The 25,441-nt window shown below is 42.6% G+C and overlaps 1 protein-coding gene across 3 annotated transcripts in view; it reads left to right on the forward strand.

Moving 5' to 3' along the window:
* LOC138106369 (cytoplasmic dynein 1 intermediate chain 1) overlaps positions 1–25,441 on the forward strand; it is a 192,141-nt gene that overhangs the window by 84,327 nt on the left and 82,373 nt on the right. For all 3 annotated transcript variants that reach the window (XM_069006876.1, XM_069006878.1, XM_069006877.1), the window contains exon 7: positions 21,523–21,612. In XM_069006876.1, the coding sequence (XP_068862977.1) occupies positions 21,523–21,612 (90 nt within the window). The remainder of the gene's footprint in view (positions 1–21,522; positions 21,613–25,441) is intronic.

The following is a 25,441-nucleotide window of genomic DNA, read 5'->3' on the forward strand; positions in this document are numbered from 1 at the left end:
GTGGCAAAACAGAGAACACAATAAAAATTTCTCAAATTGTTAAAAGAGCAAAAAGATCTCTGATGATTGTTCATGCCAGGAAGAAAGAAAAAAAAAAACAACAGAAAAGGAAGATATTTTAATTGTCTGTCTGGATTTCCTCTAAACAAAGATGAAAGTAATTCTGGAGGGATTTCTACTTAGAACAGATTGAGATTTTTCTGCCCTGCATTGTTTTATAGTACTGCCAAAAAATGTAATTGATGGAGGTAAATACTAAAGATAAAATACATTTGTTGTTAACTCTGGGAAATATTTTTTGTCTTTTTACAAAAGCATGTATAATAACTTTAATGGGATTGAAAAGTGGGGGCAGACAGAAGTCCTCTGTAGATTCAGGGATACACTGCACCTGCCTACCATTTTATTTGGCCGAGGTATAAATAGAGGTCTTTGGACCAAGTTGTCATTAATCTCTCATCTTTCATTATTATTCAGTAATTTAATCCACAAAATACTTTGTGGTATATTATGACCCTTTGATTTCTAAATTATTTTCCTCGTAGATATTTTTCTCCTTGTGTGTTTATTGCATTCCTGTGCCCATGTAGGAAAGTCTGGGTCTGCTAGCAAGACCAGAGCAGTTTTCCGAACAGAAAGCAGTTCTCTCTGATGTTTGAATTGTAAAGTACTTCTAAAGGGAGGGTTTTAGCAGGGCAGAACTGAGCATGAACAGACATCACTGGACTGAGTCCTTCAGAAGCAAGGGCTGGCTTTGTGCCTGGACTTGCACTCACTGAAATTGTGAGAGAGGTGTGAAATAGATCTGTGCTTGCGGTGTGTAAGTTAGGCCTCTGAATGAAAAAGAACTGTAGAGGGAGGTTCTAGATGAGTTTCATTACTGTAGACTCTGGAAGAATTACAGAAGTAAAAGAACAGCCCTTTCCACTCTCGTTGTAGATACAGGTAACTGCAACTGCAGGGAGCGCACATTGGTCTCAGGCTATCAAAAAGAACTAAACAGAGGCCTCAGCTACAAACACTGTGAGGGTACTTGTTTGTTCAGAAATGCATTTACTAATAAAGTTCACTTAGCATTTTATTAGTAAATGCTGACAATAGGGATGTTCAAATAAAAAATCTTGTCTGTCCAAAATTTAAACAGCTCACATGTTTGAAGACAGCATTAATGTCATTTTTAGTCAGTTTTCACAGAATCAAGTAATGCTTGAGGCCAGAAGGGATCTCAGGAGATCATCTGCTCATCATTTTCCTCTATTACCTTTTGCACTTGAGCAAACCCATGAAACAACAATATGAGAAAGCTGCAAAATACTGCCCTGGGTGAAACCTGAGTGATGTGGAGATTTGAGAGCAGAAAGATTTTCTTGTATTTCCAATGTACTTTCAGAAAAAAAATAGATGTTGAACTGAAGTCCTGCAAATTTTGGAGAAATATCTGAACTCTGGGACAGTCACCAAAATCAGACTTGAAAATAAAAGCCACGTTCAAAAAGAGTACTAATATGCAATTAATGTTTGTGAAAGAGGCAAAATTGACATCTGAATATCTAACGTCTGTGCTTCAGAACAGAGCTGTTGGCAGCATGAGTTCAGTCCAGGCTGGGCTGAGGTAGTGCTTTTCCTAAAGCAAACTGTGCCGTGTTCACAACCTTCTAAGTCTTCTGTTCTGCTGAAGGATCACTCAAAATAGTCTCAATATTCCCTGTTTAGAGTGTTAGAAATTTTTTGCTGGTGAATTTTAGCATTTACATCACTGTAAACTGTGGTTTTGTTATCAATTTCCATTCCCCTTTACTCATGTCATTCCCAAAATAGGTGATCAAGTATTACTTTGGTGTTACTCCTCCCAAAGGTAAACTAGGACAACCCATGTGATTACTGAGTACGTTCTTCTCTCAGCCTCACCTCTTGTGATTCTACACATCTTGTTCTGGAGCTACCTACCCCCAAAATCACAGTTCCTACCACCCAAAGCACACCTTACCTTAGAGAAAGCACACCTTAATCTAGAGAAAGCTTGCTTCTAAAAATAAAAAGTTCATTCGAGATCTTGTCCTTTTTCTAAGACAACCACCCGATGTGTCAGTACTAGAAACACCTGTCCCTTAGGCTTGGAGAGACTCAGCTCTTCACCCCATGTCAATGAATCCTTTCTGGAAATAGACTACAGACCACTTTAATAATTGCTTTCTTTTGTTTGTTTGCTTTTAGTTAATAGGAAAAAACAGAAACATTCTAAACCAAGTTCAAAGGGAACTTGGTCATCTCTATTTCCCCATCCAGGAGAAAAGGGGTAAAATCTGTTTTGAGTTTAGCTATCAATCTAGTAGTAAATTGAATTAAATAAGAAAATGTTTGAAAGCCGAGTTGTATTTCATTTCCACTGCATTGCTGATTTAAATGGGGTGCTGGGAGGGGAATAAGGCTTAAATATTCAGCATTTTATGATCAAGTATCCCTTGTGTTTCCACCACACCTCCTCTGGAGACAAAACACAAAGTATGTTTGGAGCAGCTTGTTGCTGCCACGCTGTAAGGCTCCAGTGCCTGTGGCATCAAAGCATAGCCCAAAGCAGGGTGAGGTGCTGAGCTGCACCAGTGCTGTCGGCTCAGTGCGTTTGGATGTGTGTGTGTGAGCTTGCACATGCGTGTTAGACCTTGTGCAAGCATCACAAGAGCCAGAGCTTGTGCTCTAGATATGCTACAGTGGACTTCCAAGGCAAGTGAAGGAAAGGAGAAAAGGGTTTCCCGAATTGAAAAGCATTCCAGTGAAGGAAAATGCCATTTGAAGGATCAGCGGATGGGAGGGGAATAATGCTAGTTAGAGTTTTGCAAAGGCAGGGAAAGAAATCAAGTCTGGCCTTTAATTCTGAATTCCATGAACAGTACAGGGAGGGAAGTGTATCTCTGGCATTCATTTAATGTAAGGATGATGTACAAGTGTCCGTGTCACTAATTTGTATGGGATAGTCTCTGGTTCTTACAGTGTTAGGCAGCCTCAGAAGAGTGACAGATAAAGCAGATGAAATGAGAAAAATGACATACAGAGAAATGAAGGCTGCTATTCACCGACACTCAACAAAAGGAAATAGTAAGAATAAGCACGTTCATTTCCAGCACACCTGGGAAGTCAGGCATTAATGGCAAAGCCCCTCATCCTGGTGTGGTCTTCAGGCAGTGGGCCTAGTTCAAAACGCAGCAGATCTTACCCACATTCCAGGTGCTAAAGACTTTGATTTGGTCACCCAGACAGCCTTTTGTGTAAGGTATCAGACCCAAACACAGAGCCCTGGTTTCAATTCTCGTCTCTGACTCTCAGGCTATTTCTTTCTGTTGTCATGAGGGTTCCCAGTTAGAGCCTCAACTTAAGGCTGAATGCCTTGATGGTCTGGCTGTTGCCTGGCTGTTGCCTTGCAGTCTGGTACCCCAGGTGGAGAAACTCAGTTGGGTGGGAACACATCAAGATACTGATCTGAGCTCTGATGTCACCACCACCAGTAAGGTGGGTGTAATTGGTTGAAACCACGTGGCACAGGAGATATGAGCAGACATCCAGACATGGCTAATTAGGAAAGGGTCTCACATCCTAAACTGGGAATTTGTGAACTGAGAAATGATGAGCAGTCAGGACTGACAAAACATTTGGGCAAATGCTGAAGCATGGACCGACTTGTATCAAGGTCCAGCCATGGACTGTGAATCCTGCTGCAGCAAGCACTGCAGGACGAAGCTAGAGTGGTAGCAATACTAATGTGCTGTTGATGAAGTTTAACTTCTTACCATTTGTAAAGAGCTCTGGAGTGCACTATCTCCTAGATTAACCTGCACTGATTTCACATCCATTTATATGGGAAGACATGTATTTTTAACATTAGTTCTGCTGCATGTTTAAAGGAGACATGTGTTACAATGTAATTAAGAAACTCTTCACACAATTGTCAGCTCACACTTTTCCCCCTTTGCTAATGCCTTCAATGCACAAAAGCCATGAAGAAAATCTTTCCGTGACATGATGGCATTACCAGCTCTTTTCAAGTGGGAGGACTGTACTCCTACACAGCAGATTTTCCCTGTGTTGTGGTATTCATGCAGCAAAGAGCTGTACTTCTGAAGGGTTTCTTGTTAAAGCTCTTTCATGCTTCTTGCCTTGGAGACTTCTTTTAGATTTGTAGCCAAGAGGAGGTCAGGAAGTGCTCCATGCTGCAGCTTCTTTTTCTGTGTATGTTTCTATGTGGTTCTCCACAGATCCATGAACACATTCCCTTCCATCTCTCTCCCTTTCAGAGTAGTTTATGTTTCATTATTTGCAGATGGAAAAATGACAACTTGACAAACAGGGGAGGATCTTTTTATTTAAATCATCATCTTCTTTCAGGCTCTCATGAAGTGTAATGAGATAATACTGAGAATGTAAAAACCAATTGGATTTATTTGCCCAGTGCATTGAAAATGAACTTCTGTGCACATTTCTATGCAAGCTATCTTTAGCTGTCATTCTGCTTATGGAATTTGCCCATCTTCATAACTTTCTAGTTTGGCCAAACTACTGATGCATTTACTGATGCCATTACTGCCTTTGATTTTAGGGGGCTGAGTTGGCTTTATAAAGTCTGTATTTTCAACTCTTCCATACTTCTTTTTTCATTGCTGAGCACACAGAATAACAACTAGGGATAGTTTCAATCTTGAAAAAGCCACTAGGAATTTTTAGCAGCCTGAACCATCCCAACTAACCCAAGACACACAAGCTCTGTTCCTCAGTTTTGTTTATTCTTTTCCTACCGGGATTTACAGCCAAAACACACTGGCTGTGCTCGCTCCTCACATCCCAATCACAAAACCAGAAAAGACTTTGTTGAACTGAGCAACACTGTTAAGCCCTTGTCCAACAATTTCAGATTCATTTAACCATGAGCCCAAAGTTAATCAAGTTTCATAAAGATCTGTGTGTGATCTCAGTCACGTTAGTAGGAGCTCTGAAAAGTGGTGGAGTTTGAGGGCAGCATCCTCCCTGCTGCTTTGTGCCAAGCTGCTTCTCTTGTACTTCTTTCTTTCCCTGCTATTACATTTCAGTTCTGTGGAGGAAAACACTGAGAGGATGAGGCCAGAACTTATTCAAAATCTTTCAGCGGCAAATGGAGTGATGGGGAAGAATGGGACTCAGGGAAGAGCCTGCCTTGAAGTGGAGCAATCAGCTCATGGAAGCAATGGTGGGCACCAGCTGGCCACCCTCCTCCATCTTCCACCTTTGCTGAGCTGCCCATGTAAGAGAGCAGTGCTTCCACTTACCTCCCTGTGAGCACAGGGTATTGACCAGAGTGCTTTCCCACCCAGCTGGCTGATCTTCCTGTGCCCAAAGCCAGCCTGTTCAGCAGTGCTGTAACCTGGAGCAGCATGGCTATCACTCAGCACAGCAGTGGGGTGGGCAGAGCTGAGTACAGCAGGTACTCACTGAAGAGGATCTTCTGCCTTTCTGCGTCACAGGTCCTTGAGCACAATGAGTGGTCTGACCACTGCATTTGCTATTTCGTTTCACATTTGTGTCCACGGTAAGATTTGTAGCACATCCACAAGTCTCTTCCAGCATCCCGGTTTTCTAGCGCAGCAGCTGAGCTTGCGTTCATAAACGGAAGCAATTACTTCGTAGCAGTGTGTACTGTCATGAGTCTGTTCTAAGAGCTAGGAGCAAACCCCTAAAATTTCCTGTGTCCTGTGTGATTAGAATAGGTGTTTTTACAGAAACTGATGTCATGGAATCAAAACAAAATGCTTTTTTTGCCTGTGATTTGCTCTGAATCATGGTTGTTACTGCACTATAAGACCGTTCTTCTGTTATCTTCAACCTTCTCTCCCCAAAAATCACGCCATAAAAAAACCTGTCTAGATTTTAGCCACCTGGTTATAGTTAGTTTCTTATTTTAAAATTGCTTTCAAAATAGATCAGACATTACACTGTTAAAAACAATTTTCCCTGTAGGTATTGAATATCAGACAGGGCTTGTAGTAATAACTGATAGGTATCTAGAATAATCTTCAGTATGAACTGAGACTACAAAGATCTGTCAATCACTGTATTTAACTTTAAACACAGATGATTTGAATTCATGTTAGCAGCATGAGGAAGTCAAAAAGATGGAATGGTGCTGTTGGAGAAAAGATGATAGGATTACCTCTGCTGTTAGCCATTCCTGCTACTTGTTTGAAATACTAAATCAAGGTGAAGTTTATGAAAAAGGCTACAACGGGGGTTTGTAACTCTTCATTCCTGCTGGGATTTTCCTATTATAAATCTGCTGTCAGAAGTAAGTGCTTTACTTGTGGCTTAATTTTATGCAGGCACAAACACCTTGGTTCAACACATTTTGCCAGAGACAATCTTGACTATCTTAATGCAACAGAGTCCTCATTAACAGGGACCTGTGAAAAAGAAAAATGCACACATGCTCTTTTGTCATTGGTCATTCATGAGCAGCCTGATGAAAACTGAAATAAAACATAAATCCCAAGCTGGTGTGGAGCTGATGTGGAGTCATGAGTGTTTGAATCACACAGTTTATGTGAATTACCCATCTTGGAAGAACATTACACTCCACCTTTTGAATGAAGTTTCATTAATGTAGTGGAAAGCTTACAATTTCTATTTGTTCTGCTGTGGCTGCTGAATTTAGCACCATCCCCAGTACCCAACCCCAAAACAAACACCTCTGTTGAGGTGATTTTTCCTGTTTTATCCAACCATCTAACTGTACAGGGCAATTAGGACAATGGTTTCCAAGATGCTGGTCAGACTTGCTTGTGCAATTTTTCTCCATGTAAGAGCCATCAAGGCAAATTGGTAACACTTTTCTGGCTTCATAATGCATTTGTCCTGTTCATTTTGAGTTCTGTGTGCAAATATAGAAAGTCAGGATCAGGCTTCAAAAGCAATAAATGCCTGTTTGCTCATTTCCTCTGAATATTGGCACTGTTTGACGTACTGGGCTGTGTTTCAGGTGTGCACCAAGGTTGTTACCACTATCCGTTATCTTGTTCTCAGGAAACAATATCTGTTACTTTGTTCTCAGGACATGGATGTGAAATTTGCCTTCGGGCACTCAGAACTGAAAGCAGGACTTGAAGTTTGTCCCATCTAAAAGAAATTACTAACCTGAAGTCCTAAGAGAGGGAATCCCAGATCACAGAAGGAAACACCTTGTCATTATGGTGATGAAAGACATCCATATCCCCAACTCAGTGTGTGCTTCTATGTTGCTTTAATATCAGATTTTAAAATTGCCACTCAAGTATGACTGCATCCCTTAGGCAGTGACTGCATTAAAGTCAGGCCCAGAAAGAATCTCTTTTTCATGTGGTGCTGTAAAATTTCAAATTTCAAAATAAAATTTTGTTCCAGCTTGAAAGAAGACTCCAATGTACTGACACTCTACCTTAGGTAAAATTTTGCCTTGTTTTCCAGTCTGGTCACTGAAAATGTCTATGTTTTAACAGAACTGAAAGCTTTCAATTTTACTTTGCTTTACCTCATATTTTAAAATAGTGTAAAAGTAAAAAATCCAAGAAGTACTTTTTAGTGGAAGGCCCCAAAAAATCCACTCAGAAAATGCGAAAACAAACAATTTTAATGTTGCCAGGACTGCCTCTTCATCTTGGTTTCTTTTTTTAATTTTCCCACTTCCATGAAGAAAGTGGCACCATTTTGCAAAAGACCAAGATTTTATGGAGCTGCACCTTTTTGATGGAATATGACTCCAGTGTTGCTGGCTTTTGTGATCTGCCTATACAAGGAAGAGTCAACTAATGAAACATAATGTGCTTTGAATTATCACAGCAAAATGCTTCGCTTGTGGTAAATTCATTGGCGTGTATGCACGTTGTGCTTCCTCAGATCACGATGACAACCTCATTGCTGCCTGGTTTGTGGCATCCCAAGTTAACACATGTAACTTTGCAGCTGTGAGCTGTGTTACAGCGAAAGGACAGAGGGGCTAAAGCCAGCAACTTCTTTCTTTTGTTTTCCTGAAAAGAAAAAAAAAAAAATGATGCAGAGGTGCTTCTTCAAGTAAAGGATCATGAGGTAGCATAACCCAGCTTATTTTATCTGCTTTCATATGGTTCTCCTGACTTAACACTCCTGTCTGTAGCTGAGAGCTTCCAAGAGCTTGCTGAGGAGAGGGTCTTAGCAGTGTTTTGGGAGAAAAGGAAGGATTTTAATTTACAGGAAGGCATTGTGTGGCACTTCAAAGCATCCATTTTCCAAAGAGGGACAAAGTAGCCACGGAAATTATTTCGCTGATGAACGGTGAAGTGGGAAAAAGGAAGCATATTCCATTGAGTGGTTGTGGTGCAGTTCAATCTTTCCATGTGCCCCAACTGCAGGTGCAGTCTGCCTCTTTGGACATCTAAACCTACTGAAGTCTGTTGAGCTTAAGCACAGAAAAACATACCTGATCCTCCCTCTGAGTTGCAACAGATAAACTGGGTTTTAACCGTAGCAGTTGAGAACTGGGGTGATGGGGGTTGGGTTTTGTCTTCCTTTTTTATTTAATTAATGTCTTACAACCCAAGTTCTCAGAAAAACCTGGAAGTTAATCTGAGAATCCAGATTAGAGGGCATTTCTGTGTCAAACAGGTATATGCAGGTGGGTAGGGCTCCTGGCGTGCACAAAGCCCCACATTGCAAGTAGGGGATTTTTGATATCTGCTTTGGGAAGACCAGTTCCAGGGAGGCTGGAGAGGGGCTAGGAGGAAGGAAGAGGCCTTCCTGGGGGTGCGGGAGACTTTGAAGTGTGACCCTGAGCAGAACTGCGGTGGGAAGGGTGGGAGAGGAGGTGAGAGGCAGCCGGGTGGGCAGCGGGGTGCAGGAGCTGTGGAGGCAGGGAGGTGAAGACAAGGGTCAGGGTGGAGGGCATGTGGGCAGGGGGTTCCCAGCCCCGGGGACAGCAGTGCCGGGAGCTGGGTGCACTCCAAACAGGTTGCAACAAGCAGCTGGGGGAAACCGGCTGTGTTTTTTAACAGCTGGTTTGACATAATGAGGGCTGAGCAGCCTCCAAAGCAGCCCTGATCACATGCCTCAGGGGAAGCAGTGGCTGAAATATCAGTTTAGGAATCAGGAGATGAGAATTTTATTCTGTCATCTGCAATTGTTTCAGGAATGGCTTTGCACAAGAAGCTGATATGCTTGTGTTCTGGTTTCTCTACAACCGAAAGGTGTTGCTCACCTTGAGACCCCCATAACTGAGTCTCTGAAAGTGGAAGCTTCTCCTCTTCCAGTGTGGTAGAACAAAAACATTAAATTGAAAATGAAATTAAAATATGGCAAGTTCAAAACTGTCAGAGGGAGTTCCTTTTTCACATATGCTGATGCAAATCATGGCTAACAGCAGTGACTAAGGTGAAGTGGCGTCAGTGGGAAACAGAATTAAGTGGGGTCTGTTTAGTGCCTATGGAAGTAATAAGCACATACTCATTGAGCCCTGACCCAGGTTTTCTTTTGTTGTTTAAAAATTTTTAATAAAGCATTTTTTGCACGCCTTTTCCTGAGAAAAATGTTGAAATGAATCTTTGCTCATGTAAAATGCATTCACCATATGACTAATGGTTATTTTTAAAGTGCTGAGAGAAGTGTATGCATGTGTGTGTCAAGGAGACAAAGGGAGGGAGTTTTTGTCTATTTGCTGTGGTAATTGTTTATGAATATAGTTGTTTTTTCCAATTATCCTTTCCAGTTTTAATACATTAGCAGTCTTGTCTTCATTTCTGTCGAGATTTGTGTATAAATGTAGAGATTTATGCTCTCGGATATTTCAGTTAAAAAAGCATATGCTACATCTTAAGCACTGGGGTTTATTCATAAAGTGCCATAGAACTGAGTTGGGGAGATTTGTGGAAAAGATGTCACTAAAAGTTAAACCATGGTCATACAACCAGCTATGTGGCCATTCAGCTGATTTCTGGGCCTTGGACTGAAAAGTTACTTCATGTTCAAAAATAAAGGAGGAACTCTGAAAGGCCAGAACTCATGCTAATACCTGAAGGAGAAATTAAACCCAGAGTCAGGGCTGGAGAATTTTACCTAAGGCATAGTAGTATGGCTTCATGAGCAGAGATACAGTATGGAAGTGGAGAATTAATTTCTTCTACAAAAGCCAGATTTTGTAATCTTGCTGATGCAAAAACACAGTGGAAAATTGGAGAGGTGGCCTGTGGAGTATAAAGTCATTTGCACTTGGAATAAATGAGTCTACAAGGGAAGTCCTAGTCCCCTGTATGTCAGTAGTAGCAATCCCACAGAATTTACTTGGTCTACATTGTACTTGAGGTTTAAATACCTAGTGCCCAGCTGAGGCAACCACGATTGACCTCTGTATCAGGCACAGTGTAAGTGCCAGATACTTCATCTGTGTGTGTGTGTTTAACGTGAAAGCAGCTTTTGTTTTACAATTGCTGCTCATGCCATAGCTTCTGGGGACTGGTTTTCATTAGCATACTTAAGTTTTTGTGATTTAACACTATTGCATGATCTGAGTGTTTGAAAATGACTTGAGCAGGCCCTATCCAGAAGCCTGCCACTTGTCTCGGTGCCCTTTCCCAGGGCAGGAGTCATTTCACACTGCTGGCATGACTTGATTTCCTCCAGCAGCACAGCAGGAACAAATCCTCACAGGTCTCAGAGGCTGTGAAAATCTGCAGGATTTAGCAACCCCTTCTTCATCCACAGAAATAAAGGGTCTCCATTTTTTCTTCCACAAGGTTAACTGCAGTTATAATGGAGCAGGGTATTTTAAATTTATACTATTTGGTTTCAGAGCTGGAGGTCTGTAAATGCTACTGTAAGGCTTCTGCTGTTCAAACATTATTTCATGTTGGCATTTTTATTTGAAGGCCCAACCATGGCCAAGGAAAGGAAACTTCTGTATTTTTCTTTTTGTGTTACATCTCCCAACTGGAATATTTTCAAGCACAATAGAATTGAACATGAGCTTTGAAGAGGGAAAGAGAGGAGAAAAGGGAGTCAGCTAGAAGAGGTGATGACTCCAGTGGGGTACTTTGCAGTTTAGTTCTCTGGGGACTGAAAAATGCTTTCAACCAGTGTGATGTTGCAACAGTCCAAAAGAGGAGAGAAAAATCCACGTCTGGTCTAGACCGACCAGAAACTAAAAACAAGGGACACTTTGAATTCTTAGACTCTCACCACAACTGAAAACTGTGTTCAGGCCAAGGAACTGGAAAGTCAGTTTCTTGGGTTAGAGAAATGCTTCCCTGAAGAATCAGAAGCAGCTTTCCATTTTAATTGGTAAAGAAATTATTGTATTCTGAAGCAGTGATCCTAATATTTGAACCAGTGCAAAGGTTTGCAGTCAGGGCTATGAAGAGCTTAGTGAGATACTACAGTAAAACAAATTTTTCTGTGACATTTTCTTGCCATTTGGCTCTGTTAATCTATCATTTGTCACAAAATGGAAAATTAAGATCTGTCTTCATAATGTACCAAAAAGAAGTCTGACTGCAAGCACAAGTCAGGAAGAGGCATAGGGAGAGGAGCTGAGTGGTGTAACCCTAGATCAAGAGATGGTTATGAGAAATCATATACTGGGGACCTGAGAATCCCCTGACCAGGAGTAATTGAATGTGGTAGTTGTTAAGGAGAGCTTTGAGAAGAAATGTTGAGTAAAAATTATACGGTATGCTTGTTTTAAGAGGGAAGTGTAGTAAATTTCAGGACAAATTTTTAAGTGGCAATAGCACAGGCACGGCCTGTGCTGTAGGCAAAATAAATTTTCTGAACTAAATGACTCCTCTCAGTCAGCCAGGCTAAGTGTTTGTTTTTGGGGTGAAATATGTATTTCCTTCATTGTGCTTGTATAAGGATAGCTGAAGCCTGAGAGGAGGACTCTAGGGATCTGGTTGTAATGGCTGGTAATAACACCTGCCCTTTATGGGATGAGGGGTGAAGTCTTGCAGAGATTTGCATTGCAGAATAAGGGATGAGATCAGAAAGCCCTTCTTAGATGTGTCAGAGATACGGGAGATGTACTTAGTTTTACAAGAATCAAGAAAATTAGGATTTTTCCCTTAGTCCTTCACTTTTAAAACTGATTTGTCATTACTAGTCTACTTACTGTGGAAGACATTAGGCTAAATAAATTAATCCCATGGAGATCTGCCCTGCAGTCTTCTGGATTAAAATGGTATGTGTCAAGCATTATATTATTTTATGCATAAATTTTAGAACAATATTTTCTTTAAAATTTTTCCGTTAATATACTTGACTCTGGTATAAGTAGTGTGATTCCTACAGCCCATTTTTTGCCAATATGCAAAGATTCTCTTTAACGTAACAGCACCACAGCACTTTGATAACAAAACATGACAAAAGATAACAAAGATAACAAAATCAGGGGAGTTTGAAGGTGCTAGGCAGTCTGTTCTTGTAGCACCGTGATTTTTTTCTTGCTCTTGCAGAACTGCAGTCAAGTAACATACAGACAGACCATTTTCTTCAGACAATTAGAATCCTGTATGTGGGAAGCGAAGGAAGGACATCATTTACTTCTGTTCAAGTTTTACAGGTGCTGTGGCCATAAGATGGTTCCAGAAATTCATTCATCAATTCCATCCTTTCCTTTTCTAATGTTTTCTTGTCATCTGATGGCCACTGGAAAGCACAGCTTCATTTTGCTAGTTCATAAGGACGAGATGGCGTGTTGGGAGTGTTCTCTAACAGGGATGTGGAGCTTCACAGGGATGACCTGGAACTTTTTTATGTTCCTCCAATGCACACTTAAGTACTTTTCTGGGTAGTGAGCAGCAGTACCATACATGCATATGATTCTTGCCTGCAAATATATTTCTCTAGCTCACATGAAATTCTCATCTGAAATTTGTTGCCTGTTTCCTGGAGCATAGGGCAAGCTCTGTTCAGCTCTGGGTTTTTTTCTTGGTATTGAGGTTTGTGTTCCTTGCTTTGGCTAAATACATTTTAGAAGGCAGCTGCCTATTGCCGAGAAGAGCCCTAATGCAACAATATTTCCATCTGGGATGACTAACGTGCCCAATATACATCCAGTGTCACATCCCACTCTGCAAACAAGACCCACTGATTAATTAATTCTCTTCTTGCTTCAAAGAGCAGTCAAAAGATGAAAGTCAAAAAGTCAAAAGTGAAAAACTGGACGTATTTCAAAAAACGACATTTTATGAAAAATAGGTCATTCAGCCAGATTGCAAATCACAGATTTTCAAAAATGTGGAATGTCAGGCAGTCCTATTAGAAAAAAATATGTCTTCCCTTGTTTGTTGCATATTTTGCTAGTGATGGAAAGAATGTATTCATAAAGGAAAGACAGTGTTTTAACTCCTACTTAGGATAATGCCAACAGTATTCAATTTGTTTGGTCCATACTTCTGCCAATATAAATATGATGCATTTGTTCCTGTTCAGTTTGTAGTTCTTCTGTAACAGAAGCAGCAAAGTTATTTTGAACAGTTGTAAATATAAAACTGATAAGTGGTTTCTGGTATTTCATAGTTGCAAATATGGAGTCTGCTTTTTGTGAAGACACTTGATTTTATTGAATGTGTCATATGCATGGCTGATCCTTCTCATGCACTGAAGGAATGTCAATGTTGATCTAAAACCCCATATAATAACCCACTGGCTTCTCATATATCACTGACTCAGTCAATAAAATATATAATTGTGATGCTAATTAAATTGCGATTTTAAAGCTGTGTCTTTAACAAAGGGATTGTTTGTACCTACCCAGAATTAAAACCAGAGCTATCAGTCTAGTTCAGTATCGCTGTCAATACTGAAAACAATACACAGAAGCTGCAACTTCTTAGCTTCAGAGGTGTGGGTCTGAGGAGGTGTAAATCCTCCACCCAAGAAGAATGCACAACATGCTGCCTACTGTTTAATTGGTGCTACATGTATTAGCAGAGCAGAGACCTATAACTACGTAAATCCCCCCAAAAATCAGCTATTTAGTAATCTATTTGAGTGGTACCAGTGCTAACTGCCTAAATCTGGCAATCAAAAAATGGCAAAACGGTATTCATCTGAAGAATTAAAACCCTAAGCCAATGTCATGTGCCGTCCTCTCAGATGCAATTATTTATTCTAGTATTCTAGTTTGTCTTGAATGTGCCTGGTGGGTTTTTATATGCTATAAAAGTAAATACAGTATATAAAAGCCCTGGAAAGTCCAAGTAGGTATTAAATAGTCCAGCACTGCAGAAATGCAGGGTCTGATTTTCTGAGATCATCTGTGCTCTCTGTGAATACCTGATCCAGTTCAGCACATCTGGGCATTTCTTCTACAGGTGCCAGGGAGTTGGCTACATATTCGCAGTTGGATCCTTATTGCAAGTGGTTGTGGTGGCCTAGGCAAAGACCAGGCATAGAGGCTCGTTGGAGCTAGTAGCTGGATAACATTAGAAAATTGGTATTTACACCCAGACAAAAAAACTCCAGGTTTGTAGGGAGAGGTCATGCTCTTATTAGGGCAACTTCTATAGTTGGGAAAAGCAGACTGGCTTTTAGACCGACAAGACCACTTCTGGTCTGGAACAGGAGTATTCAAGCTAATACCAAGATGAAAACAATTGCTCTACTTCTACTTTGTCAAGCACTTTGTCAGACTGTTTGGCCACCTCCTAGAGCCTGGAGAGTCATCAAACTCTTGAGTTAAGAAGAAAAGGTTTTTGGTCCAGTTATCTCAGTCTGTAGTAATCCCACATATGGCTCCACCAGCTTCAGTAGACAAACATCATTATCCAAGCATTTAATGATCATTTCCATTGAGGATTTGTTTATTTACAGTAAAAAGCAAGGTGGCCTTAGTGGGCAGGACTCTAGGCTGAAACTCTGAAGCCCACTCTATCTTCCCTAAGCTGCTGGTCTGCTCAGTGTTCTGCAGTGAGTGGGTCTATCTGTCAGCTTCTGTGTGGTAACTGGGCATAACAAAACTGGCCTTCTTGCAAAGTCCTTTTATATTTACAAAGGAGAAGTGTTGCACACAGCTATACACTTCTTCATTACTAGCTCTTTTTCATGTGGTTCGTTTAATAGACATTTGAGTTCTGATAGTGTTATACCCTGTCCTATTCTGAACAGGGTGTAACACTACTACTGGTGCTGCTAGCATCTCTGTGTTTGCCAAATGTGACTAGAAGACTCCTACTACTGTGATGTAAGCAGTTAAAATGTTATTTCGCTAAACTTCCTAATATCAGATATGCTCTTATAAGGGAAAGGCTGTGTATGTTCAGGAACTACACAAGTTTCTTCATCTCCCTGGACAATTACTGCAACTGGAGTGGGCACATGTGGAAATGAATAACTGTGTAGATGTTCACAGATTCTCCAGTAAATGTACAATAAATTCTATCTTCATCACATTTAAATAAAACACAGGAAAATGAATGCTGAAGCATTTCCCATTATTCTTAATGTATGTGTATGTGCAATCAAATGTGCAAATGCATAGCCATACTTAGGCACAAAAGCAAATGTATGTGCTGTGAACATGTGTAAGGATGTGTACATTGGCATTAAATAGTGTGCAGTATATATATAAAAATTATGGCAAATAAGCATTTAGGTTGCAGAGCCAAGCAACACTGGGTAGTCCAGAATGCAGGTTTCTTGGTCATCCTTAATTAGCCCTCTTGAATATATAGGATGATACAATTTTAATTGCATTATAACATACAGGGCTTTTTTCTTAAACAGATTCTTGCTTCAGCCAGTCAATAGGGGGCAGTTTTTTAACCTTTCTGGATTTTTTCTTATTCCATTCAGTGCTCTGGCCTCAGATCTCATGTTAGTGCACATGATCAAAGTACTACACTGAACACAATAAAAACATGAATCCATTTCCAAGGTTTAGTTTTGCTGTTGCTTCCCCAACAGTATCTTCATATGCCACAAATCCTGATGAACATATCTCTGCAAAACATCTGTGCAGGGTAAAAATTCTAGTTTTTTTACAAGATTATTACCATCTTGCAAAAGCACGTAAGCACAGGGGGAGAAAGGACAAAAATGTCAGAATGATATGAGTGAAAGCTGAAGGAGGGAGCTGTGGGAGCGTTTGCATGTGTAGAATTTCCCTAAGACTTTCTCCACTCAAAGCACAGGGCCAGTTGGCTTCAGCTCTCAGCACTTCTGCATTTCAGGCCCCAGGTGTCTCTTGCTGAGCACCCAGAAAATGAAGCCAACCACTCAAGAGGGAGGAAATTCCAGAATTATGTCATCATGCCTACACGTGGGGAGGGGAAAGGAGCTAATCGTGCCCAGGCAATCCAAATTCTGGCATTTGCTAACATTTTAGCATTTGGCTCACAACCCTATCATTCTTTTAGCTGAGTTTCTCTGTGTTTGTGTATACATTTCTCTCCAAATAAATAAGGACACCTAAATTGTCTAATCTGCTAAAAACTCTTGCACTGCCTTCTCAGTAAAACGAATTTATTTATGTTTGTGCCCTTGGAAAAAGGCACAGCATGTGTTTTAATAATGTTTACTTCCATTTATCCCTACTCTGCATTAGAAGCAAGAAAGGGCTATAGGCAAGCAAATAATTTGATGCCCAAAATTAGGGAGATCAAGCACTTCTGGAGAACAGGGATAAATTTGCTTCCCTTCAATCTGAAAACCTGCTACTAAATCTCAGGTTCTAAATTATCATCCATATCCATTACCAAAGTGGACGTGAAGCATTAAAAAAGCATTGGAAGGAGCCTTAAAAATCAGTTGAATATTGGTTTCGTTTTTGTTTGCTGCCTGGAAATTTTCTCAAACCCTTCACCTTCTGAAACTTTCCTGCACAAGCTGGCAGGTTGGAAACAGGTTAAAAATGGAAGCTGAAATCCATATGTAAACATCTGGTTCCAAGAGCTGGTGCTTTAGGGAATGAAAACTTTTGATGCAAGACTCACAAAACTTTTGTGGGAGCTGGTTTTATTAGTATCTGCCATAAGTGTGTCTGTGTGTACATATCTGTACACTGTGTGATCCTATCTGTGTGTGCATGGTACTTGAGGTTAGCAGTGTTCACTCCTTGCTGCACCAGGCACTCACACTTCTCACCTGTTCTTTGAAACTGGGAGTGTCTCTCTCTCCCATACATCCTCATTTCCACTAGCACCAATGGCAGAAGGACCTTTTTTTACCCCTCCTCTGTGTGTTCAGCAGGAGAGCTCTTCTTGCTGACTCTCTGCTGACTGTGTTGGATGTTATCTGTCTTTCAGCCAGTGGACAGAGCAATGTGTTTACCCTGCCAAACTGAACTGCCCTGTCTTGCTCTCTAAAAGTTCTTCTTTAGTCCTTCTGTGTAGGGTACCTAGGGAAATGTAGGCACCAAAGGGAGGCATCGTGAGTACCCTACCGTTTTTCCATGGTCTGAAAAATCCCTGATAAAGGAGTGGCATTTGTTAGTAGTGCTTTTGTTGGGGTCCCTCCCCCGCGCCATGTAGCCCTGAGGGCACAGACACACGGGGTTTCCCTGCCCCTGCTCAGCCTCGTTCCCCATGGGTTGGTTTGTGTTCCCCTGCGCGGGCAAAGCAGCTCGGGCCCTGCGACTGGAGCAGAGTCCCTCAGCAGAGCCCGGCCATGCGGCTGGGGAAATAAACATCTCTGAAACATCTAGCAAGAATCCGTCCGTATATATTTGTTTCTTTTCCACGGGACTCCTGGTTTGATATAGGCGTGTTGCAGTATCCCCACTGTAACATAATGGTGGAGATTTGAGGGCAGAACGATCCCCGATCCCTAAGCGACTTTGTGTGAGTAAACCCTGGAAACTTTGGATTCTTCTTCTTGGTTTTGTTTCGCTATTCCATATCTGGACTATGGAAGAATCGTGGGAAATGGGGCTCTCTGAGCCACAGAAAAAAATGTATCTAGAAGTAAAAGGGATCCTTGAACAACAAAACAAAAAAGTATTGGAACCGGGAGATCTTGAACACTTTTTTATCTGGCTTTTCAAAGAGTTCCCCTATATTTCTCGAGACTTACTTTTTGATATCAAACCTCCTGGATATTCTCAGGAGTGTTTCTGGAACGAGATCTGTGATAAGCTAAGGGATGGACTAGCGATAGAAGCTCTCCGTGGATCCTTTATAATCAGTGACGCTATTCAGGAGCATCTGTATGATCCCATTACCCCTAAAGCAGAAGATCATACTTCTCCCGTGGCCGAGACCGCGTGGCGGCCACCCCAGGAGTGTATGACTGCAGCCGTGCCAGCGGAGGTGCCTGTGCTGGATGCGCCCGGCCCCCTCGGGAGCGCGCGCCTTACTGCGGACCCCATCCCTGTCTCGGAGTCCCCGGCCACCCAACCGCGAGTGAGGGAGCGACGCCGCAGGCGCCATGGGTGCCGTGGACCACGAGCAGCCAGGAACCGGAGGTCAGCGTGGAAGCCCGCTCTGTGCATACGGCTCGGAGAGCCCTATGCAGGGAGAAGCGGCGGTTTCCACAGCGACACGAGAAGCCGCGCAGTGCAGCGCCGAGCCGGAACGGGGCCGCTCTCGAAGCAGCGTGGAGTTTGCGGAGCGGAGCCGCGCAGAGCCCAGACACGCACCGGAGCAGCGTCGTGCAGAGAGCGCAGAGCGGCCGCGGCGCGGGGGCCTGACCAAGACGTCGGAGTTGGCGAGGCGGCGGCCACGCGGGACCAGCAGCCACGACAGACACGCAAGCACGTGATAGGAGACGTTCTAGCAACGAAAGTCACAGGAACTGTGAAATGGTACAATGTAAAAAACAACTATGGATTTATAACACGAGATGATACAGGGGAAGATTTATTCATCCATAGAACTGCCATTAAAAGGAATAACCCTAAAAATTACCTGCAAAGTGTAGGAGATGGGGAAGTTGTTCAATTTGATATAGTGCAAGGAAAGAAGGGTTTACAAGCAGCAAATGTTACTGGGCCTGGAGGTATTCCCGTCAAAGGCAGCCATTATGCACAAAATTATAAACAATATCCATTCCAGCAATTTCCCTACCCACAGCCTAATTTCCCCTTTTACCCTATACCCAATATGAACCCTTTCCTAAGTTTACCCTATCCCCAGTTTATTCCCAATCCATTTTTTCATCCATGGTTTCCCTCACAAAACCCTGCCTTTGCCAATTGTTTCCCCTACAATTCCTCTCCGATGCCGATGGGGGGATGAAAAGGGGGAGGGAAGAGATTGAACCCTCTCCTGCCTCAGTTTCCCCACAGGCATGTCCAGAGAGTTCTGTCTCCCTTCTGTCAGCCCTAAGATGTTCCGCAGAATCTGTTTGGACATTTAAAGACTCAGGAGGGTGGCTTGTTTTGTTTTGAAACTGTTCTTGTTATGTTTATCCAGTTGTCTTCATTCTCCTTTTATTAAAATAAAACGGGTGAGATGTTGGGGTCTCCTCCCCCTGCCATGTAGCCCTGAGGGAGGCACGGGGTTTCCCTGCCCCTGCTCAGCCTCGTTCCCCATGGGTTGGTTTGTGTTCCCCTGCGCGGGCAAAGCAGCTCGGGTCCTGTGACTGTGGCAGAGTCCCTCAGCAGAGCCCGGCCATGCGGCTGGGGAAATAAACATCTCTGAAACATCTAGCAAGAATCCGTCCGTATATATTTGTTTCTTTTCCACGGGACTCCTGGTTTGATATAGGCGTGTTGCAGTATCCCCACTGTAACATGCTTTTAATTCTGGAAATGCCTCCTCATCCATGCTGGATTCCTCCTCTCTTTCAAGCTTGTGAAGCACATGGTTATCCCTCCTCCCTGGTGGCTGGGGAGATGAGCTTTTCCTTTCTCCCCACTGCAGTCACTAGCAGTAAGGGGAGTGATGGCAGATTTTATGCCAAGATTTCCTAATTTTTCCAATAGGGAAAAGCATATCTGTCCATGCTGAGACACTGCCTTATAGTATGTGCCTAGGCTGTGATCTCCAGCCAAGATACCATAGAATCACAAGAGTCACAGAGTATTCTGAGTTGGAAGGGACCCACAAAGATCAAGTCCAACTCCTAAGTGAATGGCCTGTATGGCAGCTAGCAACATGTCCCCTCTGGGCTTCTGGGAGAAGTCCTAGAGTACGCCATGTGGTGGGAATAGTATGGTATCTGTTACGTTATTGAAAACAAAATACAGCTGCATGTTCCTGTTGGTGGAATGCAACCTGTCAGCACCACCATCTCACAAGAAGCCAGGACTGATTGCAGCCAGCCTTCACAGGAGAAGGTGCCAGTTACCAACCAGCTGGAGAATAATGATGTTTCCCCCATTAACATGGCAGGTTAGAGCAGGAAGTGTGCCTGGAGAAGCACCATGACACGAGGAACTGTATGGTGACAGCAGGTTGCTCAGAAAGCTCCAGAGGAACTGCAGTGTTTTTCCTGATGGCTGAAAGCCCCGGGGCCAGGACAACATGTGCTCTCTCATGCCATGGACCAATACAGGGCACCAGTGATGCTTGCTATGCCTTGCTATGCCAAGGTGGTCTGTCAAGCTCCAAAATAAGTGCAGCATAATTCCTCCGTAGCCCATGGATTTACTCATCCTAATTGTTAAATACTTTTAGGCTTTTTTCAGTCCTTGTAGTTCACGGAATCTAGAAAGTTGTGTGTCTTGATCCTCTCAAGAATATGAGTGGGTTGGGTGCCAGCCCTGGGCACAGGGAATATGGATCACATTGCTGTAGCTAGTAACAAGTAATGAGGGCTGGGTAGACTTCAAGCCATTTTGGTTCATCACTGTCCTTCCAGCTCTGCTTGTATTATGTTTTGGTCTGGGCAATTAGAACCCGTGTAACTTCAGAGAAACATCAAGGAGTGAATGGTTTGCCCTTAAAATGAGAACATGTGGGTGTGGGGAGAGAGGGGGAGGGAGAGATGCATTTGCATAGGTCAGGAAAGGTCATTAAAACATCTGGCGGTAGTAACTGACATGCGTCAAATTTTAGTGTTCATTAAATTCGTATTAATGCGAGAATGGTTCCTAAGCTCCAAATGCCACTTTTGGTTGCTGTGTTCCCCCAGTTGATGGTGATGACTTTTCAGAACTGTGCCATGCTTGTTTCCTTGCTAGTGGCATCTGACCTGAGGTCAGATTTCTGTTTAACCTATTCCTGTAGGTCAAAAGACAAATTAATCTGGTGAGAATTGAATTGGAAATGAGTTGTCTGGATAGCAGGTGTCCCAGCTGTGGAATAGCTGCCAGGCTGAAAGATGTTTGTATCTGTCCTCATGCCATCTGAGAAGTCATATCCGAGGTCAGGGAGATATTCAGTTGACATCTGAGATGGGAAGTTATGGGGAGCAGAAGTGGCAGGTGCCCTGTGCAAGCAGATTATCTTGCAGTCAGGGGGAAACGTCTAAGAGTGCCATTCTGAGCATAAATGCAGATGTTCCATGTGTTAGGCACTTTGCTTTACCTGGGTTTACTACCAGTTTATAATTCTAAAGAAGTCATACAATTTCTAGGCCCCTTAAAGAGGAGAATCTCACAAATCTTTTTCTTCCTTTTTTTTTCAGAGGATGAAGATGATGAAGAGATGGTGGAGCCAAAAGCACAGGATGACTTAGAGACAGAAAATCAGGACCAGAAGCAGGAAGTGAAAGAAGGTACTTTAAAAAGTGAAAAGCATGATATTAGATGTTTAAAGGACTGGATCTTGCCAGTAGTTACTCTCATAAGTAGTTTCCATTATTGAGAACACTGAAATTGAAACAATCACCAGTTTCATTGATTCAAAACCATATGAGTAGCATAAAAGCAGAAAATTGTATCCCAGTGACCCAGCTGGTAGGCCTGAGAAGATTGCAAAATACATGAGACTTGAGCTGTTTGGAAGAGGCTACATGTCTTTATAATTTGAAAACAAACTAGAGATTCTTGGATCCCAGTACTGGTACTAATTTGTCCTCTGGCTCAAATACCCTGCTAACGTGAAAGGTTTAAAATGGGAATGCCAGGCATTCCAGCAGCTCTATAAAGTTCATTGGTCTTCAAAGGTACTTGGAGCCCATAACTGTCTGCCTGCTTGAGAGGAACAAACTTAAACCTAGTGGTAGTCAGGAATCATCCAGAAGAAAATAATTTCACTTGAAAAATGTTAGCTGTCAAAATCAAAATGTTTTGTGGGAACAGCTTCAAGGAACTTAAAAAAAAACCCCTGAAGCCAGACAAGTCCAGCCCTTCTGTCCATTACTCTGTATTGAGATGTTCTGCATGGTTACAAAAATTCAGGTTACTACTTGCTTCTGGTGCAGACAAGAGACACTTGCTTAAGTCATACATGTCAGCACTGGAGGTCGTAGATATGCTTGGTGTCTCTTTTCCTTTTCTTGGACCTGTCCTAGCTTTCAAATTAGAAGGAGGATGTGAAATTTGGTCTTCCTCATCTAGAAATTTACAAGAGTATTGGCTATTCTAATGTATCAATGCCTTCAACAGTCAATGCTCACCCCTGTGTTGAGTAGAGAAAAAGAACTGGAATAGCAGCAGCTCCAGGGTGGAAGGAAATGGGTGTCTTCTCCAGCATTTCTTAGTCTGTATATCCAGGACTGCTCAAAATTCTGTTTAGCCTCTTCAAAGGTAGTTTACTTCTTCAGGTAGGGCCTAAGTCATTTCTTGCTATGGTGGTCATTACCAGGATAATTTTGTGAGCTGGGTTTTTCCCAAGATAATCTCACTAGGGGAAAAGTATGGAATCATTTTACATAGAAGCCCATGAAATCTTTAACTGGGAATACAGCAGCAGATGCTTATTTCTCATCCAGGGGAGACTGGTATATTTTCATCAGTATCAAAAAAAAAAAAAAAATCTCGTACACAGTGCCCACATTTGCTGTCCTCACCCACTGAAGTGAGTTGCAGTACCAGCCATACCATTTTGATTACAAATTGATCTTCCTTCCCTCTTAAGAGCATCATAGAAATCACCCGTGCCATAAGTCCTGCAGTGTGCAGTGCTTGTTTGGGTCCTTGTAGAAATATAGAGAGAGAAGGTCACCCCCTCCCCCCCCCGCTTCTCATCATTCTGCTTCTCCCATTGGCCCCAGCCACTGATGCCATGGGCAGAGGGGAGCACTGGAGACAGCAGGAACAGGAGTCAGGCAGGTCTGCAAAGGCAAAACTGAGGACATGAGTAAGAAATGTGGCAACAGAAAAACTTCATTTTTCATGAAAATTACCCTTCTTTCCAAAACTGTGAGGTCAACTTGCATATGGGCTTTTGCAGTCACTGGCCTAACACAGTATCTCTTCCACTAATGGCAACAGAAAGCCATAAAAACCTCTGCCACTGCACCCCATGCATAAGCACTGTTCTGAGCTGCTGAATGTCCCTGTAGTATTCAACTTACAGCTTATCCCACACCCATTTATTCCCACAGAAAAGTGATGCTAATGCTTATACATGGGGAGAAAGCACAAACTCCTGCAAGAGGAGAAGAAGAAAAAAATCAAAATACGAACCTGAACTGATTTATTTCACTTTTTAATGGGATTTCAAGTTAGCCTTTTATGTACTTTACTCACCAACCACCACTGCCAACGTCTTTTGTTTCTTTGCTGTGTTTTAGTTAGAGGGCAGTGCTCCCCTTTCCTGCCTAGCAGACCCTCAGGAGCAGTAGATCATCTGGGCTGGTCTCAGGCACACAAGCTGCAGGCTGTAAAATCAAGGCACAGCTTGCTTTAGCAGAACCGGCTTTGTGAGGTGCTAACATTTGACTGGGCTCAAGGAAGAAGAAAACTTGGTCATTGCCTGATAGAAAGTGAACTTGACCTGCAGCATGGGTTGTGGTGGATAAAATAGTGGCATGCTGGTGACAGGCATTAAATGCTGTGAATCAAATGAAGCCATCATCCCCAAACTGACACGGAACGGAGTCCCATTTTTTAGTGTTTGGTTTCATTCTCTCCCTGTTGGCTTTAGCCCTTTTGCCTACAAAATCCCGTTTTCCTCTCTGTTGTAATCACCCTTCTCATGTTCTGAGCAACATTCAGAGTTTGAAGCCATCGTTTGTGTTTCATGGAAGTGATTAAAACCACGTTACAAGTCAAACAGGAGTTTAGAAGAACATTTCCTGTCGGTGCTGCACTCTGTGTGCCTACTCAGAATTAATAGCTTTTCTGCAAATTAGCACATAATGGGTTAAAAGCATGTTTATGTTGGCATTAAGTACTCTGGCTTCTTTTTCTCTGCAAGGCAAGACAATATTTTGCAAACTTTTTAAAGAATCTCTAATAGACATTATAGTGGCGCCATTCACACTGCTATATAGTAGTTAAGGCTGTGTCAGCACTTCCATTATGAATCCTGTTTTTCAGGGATTTATAACCCAGCCGTAAAAATTTGCTCTGGGCTGAAATTTGGTTTCAGCTCAGGGAGCACATTTTTTAACAGATTAAAAAAAATCAGCGTGGCCTTTTTTGAGTTATAGGAGTGTTAAGAAAAAATCCATGGGAGAAAGAAGTGCACGGATAGAAAGGCAGACCACTTTTTCATGAATATAACTCAAAAATAGGTCGGAATAAAAACTAAAGGTTGGATCCAGTCTGTTCAGTCTCCCTCTCTCCAAGCCAACAGGACAAGAGTGCTCTATTTTTATAATGGTATTTTAAGAGGAAACGTGATTTTTTTTTTCTACATGGTTTATAGGTAGTTCAATTTAATTCTACAGACATTTATTGCATGCTTAATTTCCTCATCTTCCCCCTGCACACCCCAGAGTTGCTCTATGGGGTTTGGTGGGATTATTCAGCAGTCATGGGTGTTTGCAGGGTCTGACCCTGGTTCTGAACATGTCTCAGCATCACTGTAAGACACACTGTGCACCTGCACTGGGGCAGCCTGTCTGGCACAGCGCCTCTTGTAGACCTTCACTGCCGTGGAGGTTCAAAGGGCAGAGCAACAGCTTAAGCCCCCCAAAGTGGAGTGGGAGATGAAGAACTGACTTGTTGACCCCTTGAAGTGTATGAAGCCTTGGGACCACCTTGTGCCTCTTCTGTGAGGCTGCCTCTTGCCACCCATGTCTCAGGTGCATGTTCTCCCCATTGTTTTTGAAAGAACCGAGTGTGGGATACCTGACGGTGAACTGGGCTGGGCTCTGCCTGTTCCCAGCCTCTCCTGACCACATAAACAAGAGACTGGTCCCAGACTGTGGCATCAAGTGGGATGGGGCTTTCCACCACCAGAGAGCTCTGGAACTCCACCTAAGGCTCCTCTTTGTGTCAGTAGAAACCACATGAACAACGGAACGGGCTAGGTCTTGAAAGTGGGCCTCAACCTGCATTTATCTGAAGCCATGGGCATACCCACAGAAACTTGCATGAAAGGCTGTGATGGGAAAGGCTGGAATCTGCAGCTCCAAAGACCTGCTGTGCCCTACTCTTGCCCTGGCCCTGTGCATGGGGCTCAGGTGTCCACAGAGCAGGCTGGGCTGGTGG

This window comes from Aphelocoma coerulescens, chromosome 2, assembly GCF_041296385.1.
Source record: "Aphelocoma coerulescens isolate FSJ_1873_10779 chromosome 2, UR_Acoe_1.0, whole genome shotgun sequence".
NCBI lineage: Eukaryota > Metazoa > Chordata > Aves > Passeriformes > Corvidae > Aphelocoma > Aphelocoma coerulescens.